This window comes from Micropterus dolomieu, linkage group LG11 (genome assembly GCF_021292245.1).
Source record: "Micropterus dolomieu isolate WLL.071019.BEF.003 ecotype Adirondacks linkage group LG11, ASM2129224v1, whole genome shotgun sequence".
Classification (NCBI taxonomy): domain Eukaryota; kingdom Metazoa; phylum Chordata; class Actinopteri; order Centrarchiformes; family Centrarchidae; genus Micropterus; species Micropterus dolomieu.
In genome coordinates this window covers 15,942,938-15,960,463 of record NC_060160.1, presented here as the reverse complement: position 1 = coordinate 15,960,463, position 17,526 = coordinate 15,942,938, and the positions used below count along the sequence as shown (strand labels likewise).

The following is a 17,526-nucleotide window of genomic DNA, read 5'->3' as shown; positions in this document are numbered from 1 at the left end:
TTTTTATGTTGACGCATCATGTAGCGAAAACATGGAGTTTCTTAAAGGGCCACGGACGCGCCGTCCACATGTCACCGTCCCCCCATCAGCCCCGCTGTGTCTGACAGATGGCTTTCACCTAGTTAATGTCTTTAAGCCCTGTTCTTTTGACACTTGTATTAACCCCGGCAGAAGTGGCTGAAAGAGCTTCTCATCACTGAATGAAGGATCGGTGACTTGTCAGCTCTTGACCAGAACCTGCTCTGACATGTGACCACATGGTGCCTCCGGGAGCACTGGTGTAGAGGAGTTTGTCTCTATGCATGTGACGTTGGATTTTTTATTTACTGTAGGGCAGCCTGAGATTGGCACATTATGGGGCTTCAATGTGCAGAAATGGGTCCTTAAATGTTGGTTGTCATTATTAAACTTTCTTGTAGGCTACTGCTTTCCCTGCAGTTTAGTTCACTAAGCTAAAATAAAAAAATAGCACAATAATGGCGTACATGAGTGTATTTCATACGTTATTAAGGGAAATTATAAATTGTCTGTATGTGAACTGGAGACCACTGCAGCAACATCATCTGATGGACACATTTAAATGACTCAAAACCACTCGAATCTGGGACAGGTATTGCTGTATAACATATGTTTGCATAAATCAACATTTAGTCTGCAGAAACTACTGCAACTTCCAATTACCCTTTTGCTGGATACAATGCATGCTTTACATGGATATGAATCATACTGGTGCCACTTTCTAATAAGTTGACTCTTAAAAAGGGGTTATACATTGAAACTAATTGTTTTATTAATGTTAATAAATCATTTTACAATGCTTTATAGATCAGTTATGAAATTTATTGCCAGGTTGGGGGGAAATCCTTCTGTCCTGTGTTTATCCTTTATATTTGGTAATAATACTGTAATAAATGTTGCTAATCTATTAATTGTTCTTTGCAACAAGCCATCAAGTCTGCATTTTCAATTTGTAAAATGTAAAATAAGTTATTAATAAATGGAGATTGATCCAAGTAAGTCGTCCAACACTCAGAGAGATTTATACAAGAGAGGACAAATGTTCTTAATAATGTCTAAAAAAGGATTTCTGAAGCTTTAGGCAAGGCAAGCAAGTTTATTTGTTACATATTTCAACAACAAGGCAATTCAAAGTGCTTGACATAAAACATAAAGCAACAATATAAAAAGACCTTTAAATACAATTAAAATTGAGTTAAATAGAAATGAAACATGATAAAACAGGAGAGTAAATGTTACAGTGCAGTGTAAGGTATTAACCACAAGCCTCAAATTTGATTTAATAAAAGGCAAAAAAAGAAGGAACGTTGCAGCAGACCTGCTGTTGAGTTTTGACTCCAGGGACAGATAGCAGACCTGTCCAAGAGGACATGAGAGGTCTGGATGGTTCACAATGTAGCAGAAGATCAGAAATGTATTTTGGCTCTAAACTATTCAGTGCTTTATAATCCAACAGTAATATTTTTAAATAAATTATCTGAGATACAGGAAGCCAGAAGTAAAGACCTCAGAACTGGATTGATGTGATACACTTTTTTTGGTCTCAGTGAGGACTCAAGCAAAAGCATTCTGAATCAGCTGCAGCTGTATCATCAATTTGTAAAGACAACATTACAGTAGTCAAGTCGACTGACAATAAATGCATGGACATGTTTTCTCAAATCCTGCTGAGACATAGCCTAAGTTCTTTAAATGTTGGTGTTGTAACAGAAGTAGATGCAAATAGATGTTTAACAGGAGAGGACCCAGACTGGAGCCTTGGGGAACCCTACAAGTCATTTTTGTCAGCTCAGATGTGTAATACCATTAGACACAAAATAGTTGCTGTCTTTTAAGTAGGATTCAGAGTCCCACCTAGTTGTCCAGTTGGTTGAGTAAGATGTTGGGGTCGACCGGGCTGAATGCATCACCGAGATCCAATAATGCTAATCGTGAGATTTTGCCACTGTCTGTGTTTAAATGGATAGTTCTAAAAACCTTAGTAAATTACTTATTAACCATTAATAAAGCCATTGAGGTTAGAATGTATAAACCCGTTATAAAGGATGTATTTGTAGAATTAAGTAGGCTAATTATAATTATGTAATTATAATTACATAATAATCTATTAATGGTCAGTCTTTCCAATGACCCATTATAATGCATTAGTAATAACTTGTGAATCCATATTTCCACAATGTATAGCTTTGTTTAGTGTATATCCTGCTGATCTTATTTTAAGCTGTTTCTGTTTTAATCACAAATGTCTGCTCCCAATGGCATTTTATGACTCTCTGTATTTGTAAAAGAAGGTTACATACCATCCAACAAACATTTATCAATGACTCACTTACATGAACTTCATGCTTGGCGCTTGTTGGGAAGAGGGAAACCTTCACTTGACAATGAGGCATTCGGTTTGCACCTCTCCCTTGAAGGGAGGAGTCCTTCCTGCTTAATAAGAGAAAGAGCCACACAGCTAAAAAGACAAAGTATGCTTCACTGACAGAAGTTATGCAGCAACTTCCTTCTCAAAGACGTAGTCTCACAACGTGCATGCATTCTAATCACTTCTGATTTGCAAAGGATTTAATCATTGATTAACACTTTAGAAAGTAGTGACAACTTATAAACCCTTTATTAGCATGCATTACTATAAAATTAGACCTAATCTGATATTACACCAGGGCTACTGTATATTTAGAAAATAACAACACAAATGTATGTTATGTCAGCAAAACAATACACAATAATGGTTTATATACTACTATAGTAGAAGATTCTTATAAGACATTTTATATAACAAAAAATATGATTAATTCTCTATAAAGTGACTGCCATGTGTCGCAGATGCACAGTCATCTCTGAAGTAAACTATCATCCTTCATCTTGTCATTGTGATTTGATGGGAGAATGGGCCACCGGTCATTCCAGGGCAGGAAAGTGGTAGAAATAGCAACAAGAGTTTGGCCTTCTTGCACTGTGTTGTACAAATTAAAGAGGACAGGAGCCTGGAAATTTGAGTATACAGGAAACCCACACACAGAGACCAATATTTACTCTTTGATTCTCACCATCCTCTGGTGCATAAGCTATGTGTAATCAAAACCCTGCACCACCAAGCTGACAACATACCAACAAATGGTCTGTATTTGTATAGCGCCTTTCTAGTCTTTCCGACTAAATCACATTCACCCCATGCACGCACATTCATACACTGATGAGCAGAGGCTAAGGTGCTTGGCAACTGCTCACCAGAAACAGAAATAAACTTTATTATACATAAAAATACAGGAGCAATTTGGAAGAATCAGGAGGATTGTAATCCAAGGACACATCAACACACAGACTGGGGGAGCTGGGGATCAAACCATGAATCTTGTGATATGTGGACAACCGCTCTACCACCTGAGCCACAGCTGCTCCCACAACAAGAGTCAAAGCCCAAGAGAATGAGCACCTGAAGGATGCACTTAAAGATTGTGAATATCTAAACTGGAACTTTATGAAAACAGCCATAAGATCCAGGAAGAACACCTACACTACGGGAAAAAGAAGAGAAACGTAATAATATCGCAATTCCATATGTGTTTGGAGTATCAGGATTTTCAAAAAACACCACATCCCTGTGTTTTTTAAACCCAAGAACGTGCTAAGATAAATACTGGCCCACCCAAAAGACTGCACACCCAAACACAAGAAAAGCAATGTAGTGTATGCTGTCCAAAGCGTGGAATGCACAGACCTGTATACTGGGGAAACTAAACAACCACTACAACACTCAGGCCAACACCCAACACTCAGCCTCAGCACTTGACTTTTACATTTGAAGGATAAGGGACACTGTTAAGGTTCTCAGTCATCCAGATCATAGTTATCCAAAGAAGGTTAAAATCAAGGGCAACTAGACTTTGTTGAAGATGAGGGACACTCTTCTGATGACAACCATGTACTAGTTTGGACAGGGAGGACAGATGGTTGAGTGAAAGAGGCCATTTACACCAGAATAGAGAGACCATCGCTGAACCAGACCGGAGGGCTAAGAAGACACCACTTATCCCCCACCTACAGTCCTTTCATCTCTTCCCTGGAGGGGGAACAGACATTCCCATTTGGCCACATCTGACAATGCCCACAACAGTCGTTCAGACTTGGCCTCACGTGACTCCAAAGACCATAACACCTGTCGTTAATGCAGCCAGGAGCACTAACAAACCAAGTGGTATCCATCACCTTGAAAATGACCCCACAGAGGTTAAATAGCTGGGATTCCCTACCAGTCAGTCAGAATTAAAGAAGCCCCTTGGACAAGAGGCGAAACGCCTTCAAGTATCTTCAAACAAGTCCAGTTGCATCGCATTACATAATCATGGCTGGGATATTTGTTTTGAATTCTCATTCATGTTATTGTTTACACTCATGTATCATGGACTTTTCAGAGGATACATTCTTACAAGATAAAGTTCAAATGTAATTTTTAACTAACAATGTCCCATTCTAGTCCCAGTGATAGAGATACTAAGGTTTGAACCTGACTTGTTTCCTGTAAAGTTGAAATCCACCCTGAAAACAGAAATCCCATGTGTTATTCAAAGCTCTGGCATATTTCAATCACTGTGTGAACTACTGTCTATGTTCAGCGAGTACAGAGGGAGTATAGAAACGTGTATGTTTTCTTTACAATGTTCCTTTTTATCAGAGGATACATCTGAACCATAAATGCACCTATATGTCAGGGCAAGCAGTCATCTCTGATCACAGTCAAAAGAGCAAACAGAGTGTCTTTTACTTTTCTGCAGTGAGCTGAGAAGCATCTTCTCTTTCAGGGTTAAGAAATGAAACAACCCTGTTGATCTTTCAGCTGAGTGCTGAATGGTTTTATCACACACAGCGGCACAATATTGAGCAGTGTCAAAGTCCAACCAGACAATCTTCTGCACATCAATCAGCCCGAGTCCCAGCAGCTGACAAAGATGAAATGACAGTGGATGGATTGGAGGCAATAAGCTGATGATCTGTCATCCCAGCAGCTGATGGACAGAGACGTTTCAGCAGCAGGTTTACAGAGAGGGAGATTGAAAGGCGTTGCAATGAACAGAAAAGAAGTCACTCAAGTTTGAGAATGAAGAATGATTTAAGAGCACGTCACTGTTTAAAAAAGTACCACTGACATCCTGAAAGTAGTGCTTATTTAAATGTTGTTTTGTATTAAATATTCAGTGGTAGAAAGTAACATTTACTCAAGAATTATACTTAAGTATAATGCTAAAAAAAATAAGGGATCACATCAGATCCTGATGAGCAAAATATTTCAATGTTAAAAAAGCACATTACGTAGCAACGGTCAATGGAAACCAAAATCACTAACTGATTGAGGGCTGGATTCACAATCAGAACACAGGCTCATCCAACTTGCATGACTATCATCACTGCAACTCATAATGTGACTCAGTAGTGTGTATGGCCATGTGCACTCCCGACAACATCTGGGCATGCTGCTGATGAGACGGCTGATGGTATCACGATCAGGGCATCAGCGAGCTCCTGGAAGGTCTGCGGCACTACTTGGTGGCTTCAGATGCACCGATACATAACGTCCCAGAGGTTCTAACTTGGATTAAAGTCAGTAGAACATAAGGGCCAGACAATTGCATCAATGCTTTCAACATCCAGGAACTACACACACTAGGCCACATGCTGCTGGGCATTGTCCTGCATCAAGAGGAACACAGCGAGCACTCTACCAGTGTAAAGAATGACAGTGGCGCTGAGGATTTCATCTTGGTACCTAACAACAGTCAGGGTACTATTAGCTAGCACATGGAGGTCTGCGTGACCCTCCAAGGATATGCCTCCTCAGACCTTCACTGATCCGCCGCCAAACCGGTCATGCTGTACGATGTTGCAGGCAGCACAACATTCACCACAGCCTCTCCAGACTTCTGTCACATGTGCTCAGTGTGAAATGCTCTCATCTGTGAAGAGAACAGGGCGGCAATGGCGGAACTGCCAGTTCTGGTGTTCTCTGGCAAATGCCAATCAAGCTGCCCAGTGCTGGGCTGTGAGCACAGATGCAGCTAGAGGATATCGGGCCCTCATGCCACCTTTGGGGAGTCTGTTTCTGGCAGAAAGTTTGGTAAGAAACAAGCACACCAGTAGCCCGCTGGAGGTCATTTATAGGGCTCTTCCTGTTCTTCCTCACACAAAGGAGCAGATACCTGCTGCTGGGTTGATGCCCAGCCTGAATGGGCTGCAGGTGCCGCCTCATGCTACCAGTAGTGACAAGGACACTAGCAAAATGCAAAACTAGAGAACAATCAGTCAGGAAGGGTAAGGAGAAAGCAATTGTCTGTGGCAACTACCTGCAAAACCATTCCCTTTTTGGGGGTTGTCTTGCTGTTGCCTCTCACAATCACTTACGCTTCCTAACTGGACAGATTGATATTCTGAAGCCTAATTGACATTATACTGTCATGATTAATTGTTCCCTTATTTTATTTGAGCAGTGTAGTTTTAAAGTATTTGCTTTACTTGATTACTTTCATTTTCATTCATTTCTACTCCACTACATTCCAGAGGCAACTATTGTACTTTTTACCCCGGTTTAGTCGCTGATATGGGTCAAGCTCTACCAAACTCTAAAAATGCAGCATCCTACATTTACCAAAATGCAACCAGTGACATTATTTTGTTAAACACTTCCTACCTTGTAAATAGACATATTTTTAATGCTGCGTTCCAGTCACAGTTGCCGGCTGACATGAAAGCGTTCCAGGTGTAAAATATAGCCATTTTAATGAAAACCAGTGACATAAGTATACGTTACTCGTTAACTGTTGTCCTGTCTAGCTACATTGGTTGATAATCTGCAAGTAAATGTTGTATATTTCCAAATGATTTCACATTGTTTGGCATTTTTAAAGGTTTTCAGATGACTTTGACACTGTTTACCGTAACCAACTATCTAATAACACTGGCGAGATATGTCAACATCAATCATTAAACCATAAATACAGGTTTTACTGCAATGACAGTATTATCCTAATTAAATACAGGCAAATACACTTTATGTTGCCTTTTAGTTGACGATTTACCATTTACAATATGCACGCTTCCATGGGTGCTGCTATTGTTACATGTAAGACAACAGCCTCTTCATGAAATGGGATCGATGGAATTGCAGGAACTCCAACTTTGAGTGGGGTTCAGTTGTACTTTTCCTAGTTGGGTTGAGTTCGGAGTTGTCTGGAACGCAGCGTCAGACTCATGTCCCCGACTTGCTGATGACATCATCAATCAGGAAGCCATGTTACAACTGTCTTTTAATAGGATGAACAGCACTCCCTATGTCTAATAAACAAACTTCAGTGCTTTTGATTTTTCCTATCAATTAAGGAATGATCAAACAAAGTACGCTTGTAGGACATAAAATAAAGAAAAACACAAATTCGAGTCCACAAATAAAATGTTTTTGTATTTATTTACTGCAAACAAAACTACTATATTTCATACATTTTTCCACTGTACATCTACATACTGACACCAACAGTACTCTGGAGGAGAGAAGACAAACAAATCTTTAGGAGGCTCTCTTCAGTCAGACTGTATAAACAGTACAGACAGAACACAACAGTGGAATATGTTTGTTCCCAAAACGAACAATGTTGTTCTTGAATACTCCTTCTCTGCAACAGAATACTCAGACATCAGACATTTTTCCTTATTGATCAGAAACAGTTTTCAGTTTCCAAGAAAAACTAGTGTTCAAAGATAAATTCATGACTGTTTTGTAAAGAACAATACTTATAGTCACTATTAAGGTTAGAGAAAGTAATTACTGGATGTTACTGGAGGTTTGATCAAAGAAACAGTGGCCTGCGAAAGTGTCCCGGAGCACCGAGCCCCTCATCTGCTCAATCATTAACTTCTAATACATCAGTTCATTTTATACAATGACAGTACACAATTCAAATTGCATTCATTCCTATAACCCTTGAAATGCCAATGTGTTTGTTGAAAGACAAACTAAGCAGTGGCCATCATGTTGATTGCTCTTGAAACTCGTTGCAGCAATAGTTTTGGAGGTCAGGTGTTCTAGATATTTAATCATTTCCGTAATATAAAGGTTTATAAAGGGTAAATATGTGACGGCCTGGGGCCTTGGGGTTGGCCTGTTCTCTGTCCTTTTCTTTCCAGGTCTGACTTCCTGTTTGGTTGGACACACCCACCTCGTTGGTGATTGCAGCCACCTGTTTAAGTCCTTAAAAAGCTGTGGTGAACCAAGATGGCTCTCTTCCTCACGACCTCTCTCCTGAAAGGCACCCGCCTTTCAGGAGCTCCTTTTCTTTTGGTTGTTTGCTTTGAATATGATGAGTTTAAGTTTACTTGTGTTTTGAGTTAATTATAAGTTAAGGTAACTTTAATAAAACCTTATGATTCAGTTAAACTGTTTTCTGCGTGGACCTTCCCTCTTTGTTATGTTCTTCCACGAGCTGGGCATAACAAATATTTATTTTATTGCTTTATTGGCATTTCAGTGGTTATCCATTCAATATAACCTCAGACTAGACTAATATGAAAACAAAATGACATCAAGGCCGCATAACATACTAAATCAACATTTAATCTGCTGTACCTGTTGTCGGTGAGCAACATCACACTTAACTTTGAGTGATTTTATGTTTGTGTATGTATGAGATATATATATATATATATATATATGAATTAAAATCACAGTTGACAATGATTCTGATGCATGATGATTTGACATCTGGCAGCAGCAGTTCATACAGTATAAGGCCTTCGGTGTCAGTAACTGTGTTCATCCACAGCAAACCACTCGTACAGTCTTTAGCGATTTCCATTTCTCAGTTCTGATTATTTAAACATGGAGTTGAAGGCTCGTCCAATGATAAGCCGGCGAATTTCACTTGTGCCGGCGCCGATTTCGTACAGCTTTGCGTCACGCAAATATCGTCCCATAGGGTAGTCGTTGATGTAGCCATTCCCACCTATTGACAAGTGACACATTATTTTTTTAATATAAGTTGGTGCGCAGTAGTGGAGCAGGTTGCATTACAGCCCAATATACTGCAGAAATAAAACGCACGTATTAAATATATATATATAGATAGACTAAATAAGTTGCTGAACTAACATCTTTTACTCAACCAATGTGTATTTCACACCTGCCGCCTCTCTACATCCATACTATACAAAGCATATTCCTTCTCTCGATTACCCTAGAAGTTAAAATCAAAGAGATAACATCCTCCATGTTCACACTATGCTGTCGAGTAAGCCTCCACTCTCTTATCCACACTGCAGCCATTCACAAGTCAACATGCTATTTATTAACCAAATTAGCTGCGCCTGTAGAGCCCTGCTTCCAGTTCCTGACAATGACGTAAACCCCAGGTGAAGTCTTCATCACAGTCTAATCTCTATGTTGCGTGACCAGTGATTTGTGTCTATAAACTATAGTCTCCTGTCTGAAATAAATAAATCCAAACTGGAATGTATTTATACATTTTCCTGTAATGAGAAAATCATAATAGATGCCTTAATTTTAAGGTTCAGCTGTCATTTGAACCGCTCCCTTTCTTGGCACTTACCCAAACACTGAATGCCATCCAACGCAACCTGAGTGGCGTTCTCTGCACAATACAGGATCACTCCAGCACAATCCTGCAACAACAACACAAGTCAACACAGTCACTGTGGTCAAAACATAACAAGTTAGGGAAAGGTAAAATAAACAAACTTATCAAGGAAGGATATTATGCAAAGACTTGTACAAAATAATAAAGCATCATCATCAGTCTTACTTAAGTTCTGTCTGAGGCATATTAAAACTTTTAATGCAAAATTCAATAAACTCAATAGAGTGCAAATCTCCACCAGTGTCTGGGTGCATGTGGGTGGGGAACATGAGTGCAGGACAAGCTGTGTGTCCAGCGTGCATGCATGAGAGCAGTGGAATGAGGGGGAGAAACTTTTTGCATTTAATAGTATAAGTTTTCTTATTAGGGCTCTACAGTGGGAGTATTTCACTTGCATTTGCCCCTAAAAATAGATATGTGTGAACTGGAATAATAATGTAGCACAGTGTGGGAGTAAAGAACTACCGTAATCTTCTGCTGCTAATCGTTCAAAACATGGTTGAACTAGCAATCGGGAGCGAGTGTTTACCACATGTAGACTTGGGCGGGGCACCCAGGTATATTTTTTGGCCTATTTTAGCATTTTGCAGAGAAACACATAGAGAGATGTTATCTGGTATTAAAAGATGAGGATACCGTGGATATTTTACAAGCACGGATTAGGTAAAGTAACAGTAAACAGTGATCACAGCAGAGCAGATGTCAGTCGGTACCACGTAGCCTAGGTTTCAATAGGCTACACAAGCCTCCTTCACACGTGGCACACCTGCTGCTGTAAAAACAGAATCGCGGGTAGATAAATTCAAAAGAGTTCTGTGTCTTTTTGGCGACTTTATAAAAAGCACTGCTGATGGAGAAAGTCAGCAGACACATACAGGGAGAGAGAAACAGAAGAGGCCAGGATGAGCCGGTGTTTTTGCAGGAAGAGACCAGATGTGTATGTGTGCGCATGTGTGTGTGAGTGTGGCGAGAAGATAACTGAAGGGAAAAGCAAGGCGACCAGATATAAGGTTAAAAATAATAAATAAATTTAAACAAAAGATATTGAACTACACCCTGCCACAGTGCACTGTCATTCTGTGGGTAACACTGGGAGCACTGGAGAAATCCCAGTGGGCCGCTCGCTCTGCGGGCCGCTTGAGCATCCCATTAACTATATCGGGTACATGTTATGTAACAATGGCAGCTAACGGCAGATCAATCATTTCAAAATATTGTGTATTTTCTATAAATCAATCATTGATGCAATATTTACATTTGCAAGTAAAAATATCTTCACACAAATGCATGGATATAATGAATTTTTAACATTTTCTTGATTGAAGTGGAACTTTTTTTGCAAAATTAAAAAATTTTTTGTAAACAAGATGCTGCAGGAGTAGATGAGCAACTGAAAAACCTCTCACCATTGAACTGTAGTGTCCTTTGTCACAAGCTCGGGCAACATTGTACACATACTGTCGACAGCAGCTCAGCCTGGTGTACATGTCGGCCATCTTGCCTTGCATCAGCTGCAAACAGATGAATATAAAACATTATGGTAGTTTCACTCTAGTCAAATTACAGTTTTACAATTCTATGGCTTCCAGTGTCACACTAGAGGAATTACATTTTACAAAGCACATTTAGTGGGACTGAAAACTGTACTTTCTTGTATGAAAGGGAAGACTGATGGTCAAACCTGAAAGTGTCCAATTTTCTGTCCGAAAGCTTCTCTGACGTGCAGGTAGGGAACAGAAAAGTCCAAAACTGCCTGCATGATGCTGAAAAGTAACGATAATGTTAAAGACTGGTTCAAGTCACTATTTAACAACAGTGCACATCAGGTAAATAGCAGGATGCCAAAAACAAAAGAAAAACACTAATTTTGGTATCTGTCATTTCTTGATTTAGTCTTTCAGTCTTTTAATGACAGGGGTGTTTGTTCTTCTTCGATACATTTTATTTGATAAGCATTTCTAAGCACTTGGGACAAAGCAATGATGTTTAAATTCTCACTTTAGAATAATTTCTAAGCCTTCCAGTAATGATAATAGGTTAAAAAAAATGAATAAACACTACTTTGCTGGTGTAGATAAATGTTAACTACATACATATGCAAAGCCTGCAAGCCTGCAAAGCCTGCAAAGCCTAACTAGCAGACAGAGTGTTGACATGCAAATTATTTCCGGAGAAAAACCTCGGACCAAACTATGCAAAACAGTAGTTACATGTGTTTATAAATATGCTACAGAACACAAAAAAAGACCCTCAGCATCAGTGGTGGACTGTAACTACTTTTATTCAAGTACAGTACAAATTTGTTGAACTTGCACCTGAGTATTTTCTTGTCATGCTACTTTCTACTTCTACTCCACTACGTCTCAGAGGGAAATTTTTATAAACTTTATACTCCTCTACATTTATCTAACCGCTTTAGTTACTAGTTACTTTACAAAGTAAGATTTTTACATACAGAACATATGAAGAGTTCATAAAATACGTTTTGTTATGAATTAAACTACCCAACAGTTTAAGTACTAATTAAAAATTGATTGTTTGAAAAGTTGATTGATCAATAAGTCAACTGACAGAAAATTAATTGGCAACTACTGTACATTGTTCATAAATCATTTAAGTAATTTTTCATGTACATTTCATGGTTCCAGCTTCACAAATGGGAGGAGGATAATCTGCTTTTCTGTTTAATTATTTAAATGTATTTGTAATAATGTTGAGGTTTGGACAAAACAAGCATTGTAAAGGTGTCATGTTGGGCTCTGAGTAAATGTTTAACCGCATTTCTTACCATTTTCAGAATTTTTACATCATTAATCATTAGTAACAGTCCGATACAAAATAGTTCAAAATGAGCGCCACCTCAACCAACTACAGCAGAAAAATCCTGCTCTACTGTACTGCATCAGTAATAATAATCTAATATATTATTAACAGTCACAGGGGCATTTTTCTACATCGAGTGCTTTTACTTTTAATAAATTTTTTTATATGCACACTTTTACTAAAGTTCCAATTTTTAATGCTTATAATATAAAGTATTTTTACAGTTTGGGGTTAGTACTTTTACTAATAAAGTAAGTAAGTAAATGATCTGAATACTTTGTCCATCACTGCTCAGCATTTTACAGTTTGCAATTGCCTATTATTTCTGCTATAAACTTACCCAATAGGTCCCGCTGCAAGCACCAGCCTTTCCAGGTCTAAGCCGCTCATCATCACGTAAACGCCTTTGTTCAATGGACCGAGGATGTTCTCCTCTTCAACAAAGACACAAACAAAAACATTTTAAAGAAAGTAAATTACTCTCCTGTTTTCCACAGGTGACTATATGGTTTAGACACACACCTGGGATTTTGCAGTCTTCAAAGATCAGCTCGCAGGTGTTGGATCCCCTCATGCCCAGTTTGTCGAGCTTTTGTGCTGTAGAGAATCCTGGAATTCCCTACACCGTGCATAAACAAAGTCTTTCAATTATTTGACTCATGTTCTTTTCCCATAATCATATTCATTCAACAAAATGCAGGGGTGATCCCCAGAACAGACTAAAACATGTAAACCCCCTATGTCCCCTGACCTACAAGTAAATCCCGAGGTACAGAAGAATACGTCTTCACTTGACTGGATTTACCTTTTCAACAATGAAAGCTGTGATGCCTTTTTGATGAGCCTTAGGATCTGTCTTTGCATAAACAATAAGGACGTCTGCATCTGGCCCATTTGTGATCCAGAACTTGTTGCCATTCAGAACATAGTAGTTGCCTGTAGAAAAATACAAAAGGCGAAATAGAAATTAAGCTATTAATGAATGATATAATGAAAATTTTAAAGCCATTTGTCTGGATCCATGGTAAAATCTCAAATGAACACATATTTACACATGTTATTAATGGGTTAAAAGAGAGAAGGTGTGAGTGCTGACCTGTGATCGTGGTTAGCATATTTTCTGACAGATCAACAACAAATTCTCTCATCCGGAAAACACCACAGTCTCTCTGGTTCAACCAGTACAAATCCAACACGTACCACTACTCTATCATTAACCCAACAGTCAACAACGGCTTCAAAATCTGTTCTTACAAGTCATGAAGTAAGGTGCTGCCACTGCACAATTACACCCTTGAGGTAATGGCACTCACTCACTCAGTGGTGTACCTGTGAAAGCACATAGCAGCTGTATCTTGGCTTTAAATCTTCTGCTTTGATACTGTCAGTTATTTGAGAAACATGAAGGGCACTGTGCCTTCTCTCTTCACATCTTGAATTGAATGAATTACAGATGCACCTAGCTAAGCAAGCTAGCTAGCTCCACACACGGCCTTTAACACCACCGTCTCGTCCAAATACGGTCAAGTCCGGTGCGCTGGTTGCAAAAACTCAACATGGTGGCGCTCTATCAGCCAAACTTGAGGCTTCAAAACAGCAGTCCACATACCAACGGGTAACTTTTATATACAGTCAATGTGCTGCACTTAACATAAGGCATGCTGGTTAGAAATTGTGTCGGAATTTTCGCCGGCACTGCAAAACTTCACCACGTCAAGACATTGAAACGTTGCAGGATCAAGGCAACCGCAGTTGCTTTTCTCCAGCTGCACAAAATTGGAACCACCTTTTGCCTGATTTTGCGGCATTTGTCTTTTTTATTGCCGCAAGATCAGTCATTGACCTCAGCTCACAGCAAGTTCATGCAAGTAGAATGTGTCCAACTTGAGGGCGCCATTTTTATACCCCACCCCTGCAGTCGCCTACGCTTCACATTTGACGATCAAGTCGGCGAAAGTCGGATGCACTCATCTCAAACGCACCTATTGATATATTGTAACCTTTTAAAGGTTGAGTGTATAAGTTTTAGTGGCATCTAGTGGTGAGGGTTACGTATTGTAACCAGCGGCTTACAGTGCATTCATGTGCTCCTCGGATGGTCCCTTTTCCCGAGTTGTGAAGTCGTTCTTGCAACTTCAGTGTGTGTTCACGTGCTCTTTAGTCAAACTATGGAATCAACATGGACGCTACTACAAAGATGTGTTGGATTAGCATTATCAGAGCACAAAACAACACGCATACATCTAGTTCACTCTACATGGACAACAAACTAACCGTTATAACCATATTATAAATACATACATGTATATACAAAATGTTTTGCACTAACCAAAGTTCTGTATACTTCTTTATGTCCCATGCACACTTTATTTCTCTTTTTCCAATAAATATATAAGGAGGAAAAAAAAGATTCTGATTATTCTGACACCACATGAATGCACCATCAGTGCATCAGCTCAGCTCTCTTTTCTCAAGCGCGCAGGAGAAGCTATGGTGCCTGACACGTTCTGTCGGCTCTTGTGCTAAATAATACCTCCATTTGTCCAAATTGCACTTCTCTTCTTATTTATAATAAACCAGTTGACTACTACTGCTACATTTTTTATTGTTTTCCAGGAAATGACAAACTCTAAAATACCATTAAGAATACATACAAAACAACCTTGTTGTCCTTGTTGGGCCAGATACTGGCACATAGGTCACGTATACAACAAGACATATCATCTAAAAACCCTTAAATATCGATTTTGATTTCATAGGGACTTGAAACGCAAACAACTGCGTATTTATACATCCAGCAGTAACAGAGCATATTTATCATTAATTTGGAGTCATGTTTTGGCCACCTCTAAAATGCAAATTGTCTCATCCTCACAGCCCTCACCTGTGTCCTGAAAGGGAGATGTGAGATTCATGTGATGTGAGTTTCGCTTAGAGGTGCTCTGATCAGGATTTTTGCGGCCAATCACGATAACCAATTGCTGGAAGCAGTATCAGCTAATACCGATCATGATCACTGATCACTGGGTTGATTTGAAGCCTTCTATTTATCTTGTAGCATTATATATTTATTTAAATATTCTTAAAAACAATGTATGTTAAGTATTAAAATTAAGAGTTGATATTGTATTTTGAATTGACAGCTTGGTTATTGAGAACAGCTTAGAGCTTAACAAAAATATCTTTCCTGTGGAATAAAATAACAAAAACAGAAAACACAGTCTTTATAAATTTACTTCAAATTTAGACCATAAAAACTGCAACCAAAAATGCTATAGCCAAAATATTTAGGAGATAATGGAGCACAGGCATCATGACGGCTTTGCATCATGAGAATGATAAAAACTCTGGAGTAGTCCGCTTTTTGTTCTGGAAAGCTCAGGCAGTTTCTGTGAGCTTTTAGGGGTGTTGAGAGAAGAGTAGAGAGAGGGAGAGAGGGGTAGAGGGAGAGGGATAGAGAATGAGAGAGGGGCCGACAGCAGAGTGGCGCTTAAGGTGCCAAACGGTCCCACTCACTCTGCCTCAGGAAACTCACACACAGCAAGGATCAGTCTCTCTCTCCCTCATGCGCTGTGTGTTGCACAATTCAACTCTGGTGGCGGGCAACCGTGTGCGTGAGACGAGCACGACTGCAACAGTTTCACGGGATCGCACCCGCTTGTCGCTCCGCCTGTCAGACTGCCTGCTCTCTCATTAAAAAATGATTTACTAGGCGCTTCAATCACTTTCTGTGTGAAAAGAACTTTGGTGCAGCTAGCTTTGAAAACTGCTCAAAGCACTGAATGTCGTGAAACTCTTTTCGTTGTGCGTCGAAAAATTGTCTGGTGAGTATTGCGTCATATGATCGGTTCTTCTGATCGGCCTTTATAGAGACAACCGATGAAACTATTTAAAGGTACAGTGTATAAGTTTTAGTAACATCTAGTGGTGATAGTTGCAAATTGCAACCCCCCTCCCCTATCCAAGCGAGTTTTATAGCTACCGTGCCTGAGACAGGACAAAAGATGTCCTCTGTGAGATAGCAGAGAGTTGCCAGTCAAGAAATCAGGGTTCTTTATATTGATATATTAAGAAATTATATTTACTTGATTATTCAGTTTATATATCCACTGCTCACACTGACAGTCTGTCCATCCAGCACACACGTGCCACCATGCTGAGTCAGTCACTTGGCAAAAGTAATATTCAGTGGGAAAAGGGCTGAATGCCAAGAGTGTTTTGGTCAAATCCGGAGTCAGTACAATCCACAGGAAATTATTAATTGATTACTTTGATCAGCAGCAGAGCAACCACAGCAAATGTAGCTATTTTTGATGGTAATACAGTTCAAGGAAGGCATATACTGTAAAAATATAAATAAATGAACTACAAGATAGGAGAACCCTTTATTGATCTCCAGAACGGAAATTCAGGTGTCAGGAGTTGCAGCAGCAGAAAGATGGAAATAAGTCCTGATAGAGAAAGTAAGAATAAATACTTTTGTATGGAAACTAAAAATAAGAGTGGAAGTAAAGATAGAAGCTAATAAAGCCAAATTAAGAAAAAGCACAATATGGAATACCTTTAGCATGTAGCACTAATGCAGAGGAATAAATCACACTGTTAGGTGTCCTACCTTGCTTCCTTGCTTTGAGTTTCATGGATACAACATCAGAGCCAGAGTTGGGCTCACTCATGGCCAGGGCTCCTACATGTTCTCCTGTCATTAACTGACAACAGGAAAGACCACGATGAGAATGAAGAATTGAATCCATCTTAGCTTGTGGTTTGATGTATTTTGTAAAGGGTGAGTTGTTTTGACCCTGACCTTTGGCAAGTACTTCTCCTTCTGTTTCTCGTTGGCGTGGCGTACCATCTGGTTGACACAGAGGTTGGAGTGGGCGCCATAACTGAGAGCAATGGCTGCTGACACTCGTGACATTTCCTCCATCACAATGACATGATCGAGGTAGCCCAATCCGGTGCCTCCATATTCCACTGAAAGAGATGTAGACAGTAAATGCAATTAAAAAAACTACAACAGAAAAATGCAGCCTTCAGTCCA

General features: G+C 39.4%; 1 protein-coding gene across 1 annotated transcript in view; it reads right to left on the bottom strand.

The window, feature by feature from the left end:
• Window positions 1–7,458: 7,458 nt before the first annotated feature.
• The window catches only part of ivd (isovaleryl-CoA dehydrogenase), a 15,439-nt gene continuing 5,371 nt past the window's right edge, over window positions 7,459–17,526 (bottom strand). Inside the window, exons 6-12 of the mRNA XM_046062128.1 lie at window positions 13,288–13,418; window positions 13,005–13,101; window positions 12,823–12,916; window positions 11,341–11,422; window positions 11,066–11,170; window positions 9,612–9,684; window positions 7,459–9,008 (exon numbers count right to left, since the gene is read on the bottom strand). Of these exons, the coding sequence (XP_045918084.1) occupies window positions 8,875–9,008; window positions 9,612–9,684; window positions 11,066–11,170; window positions 11,341–11,422; window positions 12,823–12,916; window positions 13,005–13,101; window positions 13,288–13,418 (716 nt within the window). The 3' untranslated portion in view covers window positions 7,459–8,874. The remainder of the gene's footprint in view (window positions 9,009–9,611; window positions 9,685–11,065; window positions 11,171–11,340; window positions 11,423–12,822; window positions 12,917–13,004; window positions 13,102–13,287; window positions 13,419–17,526) is intronic.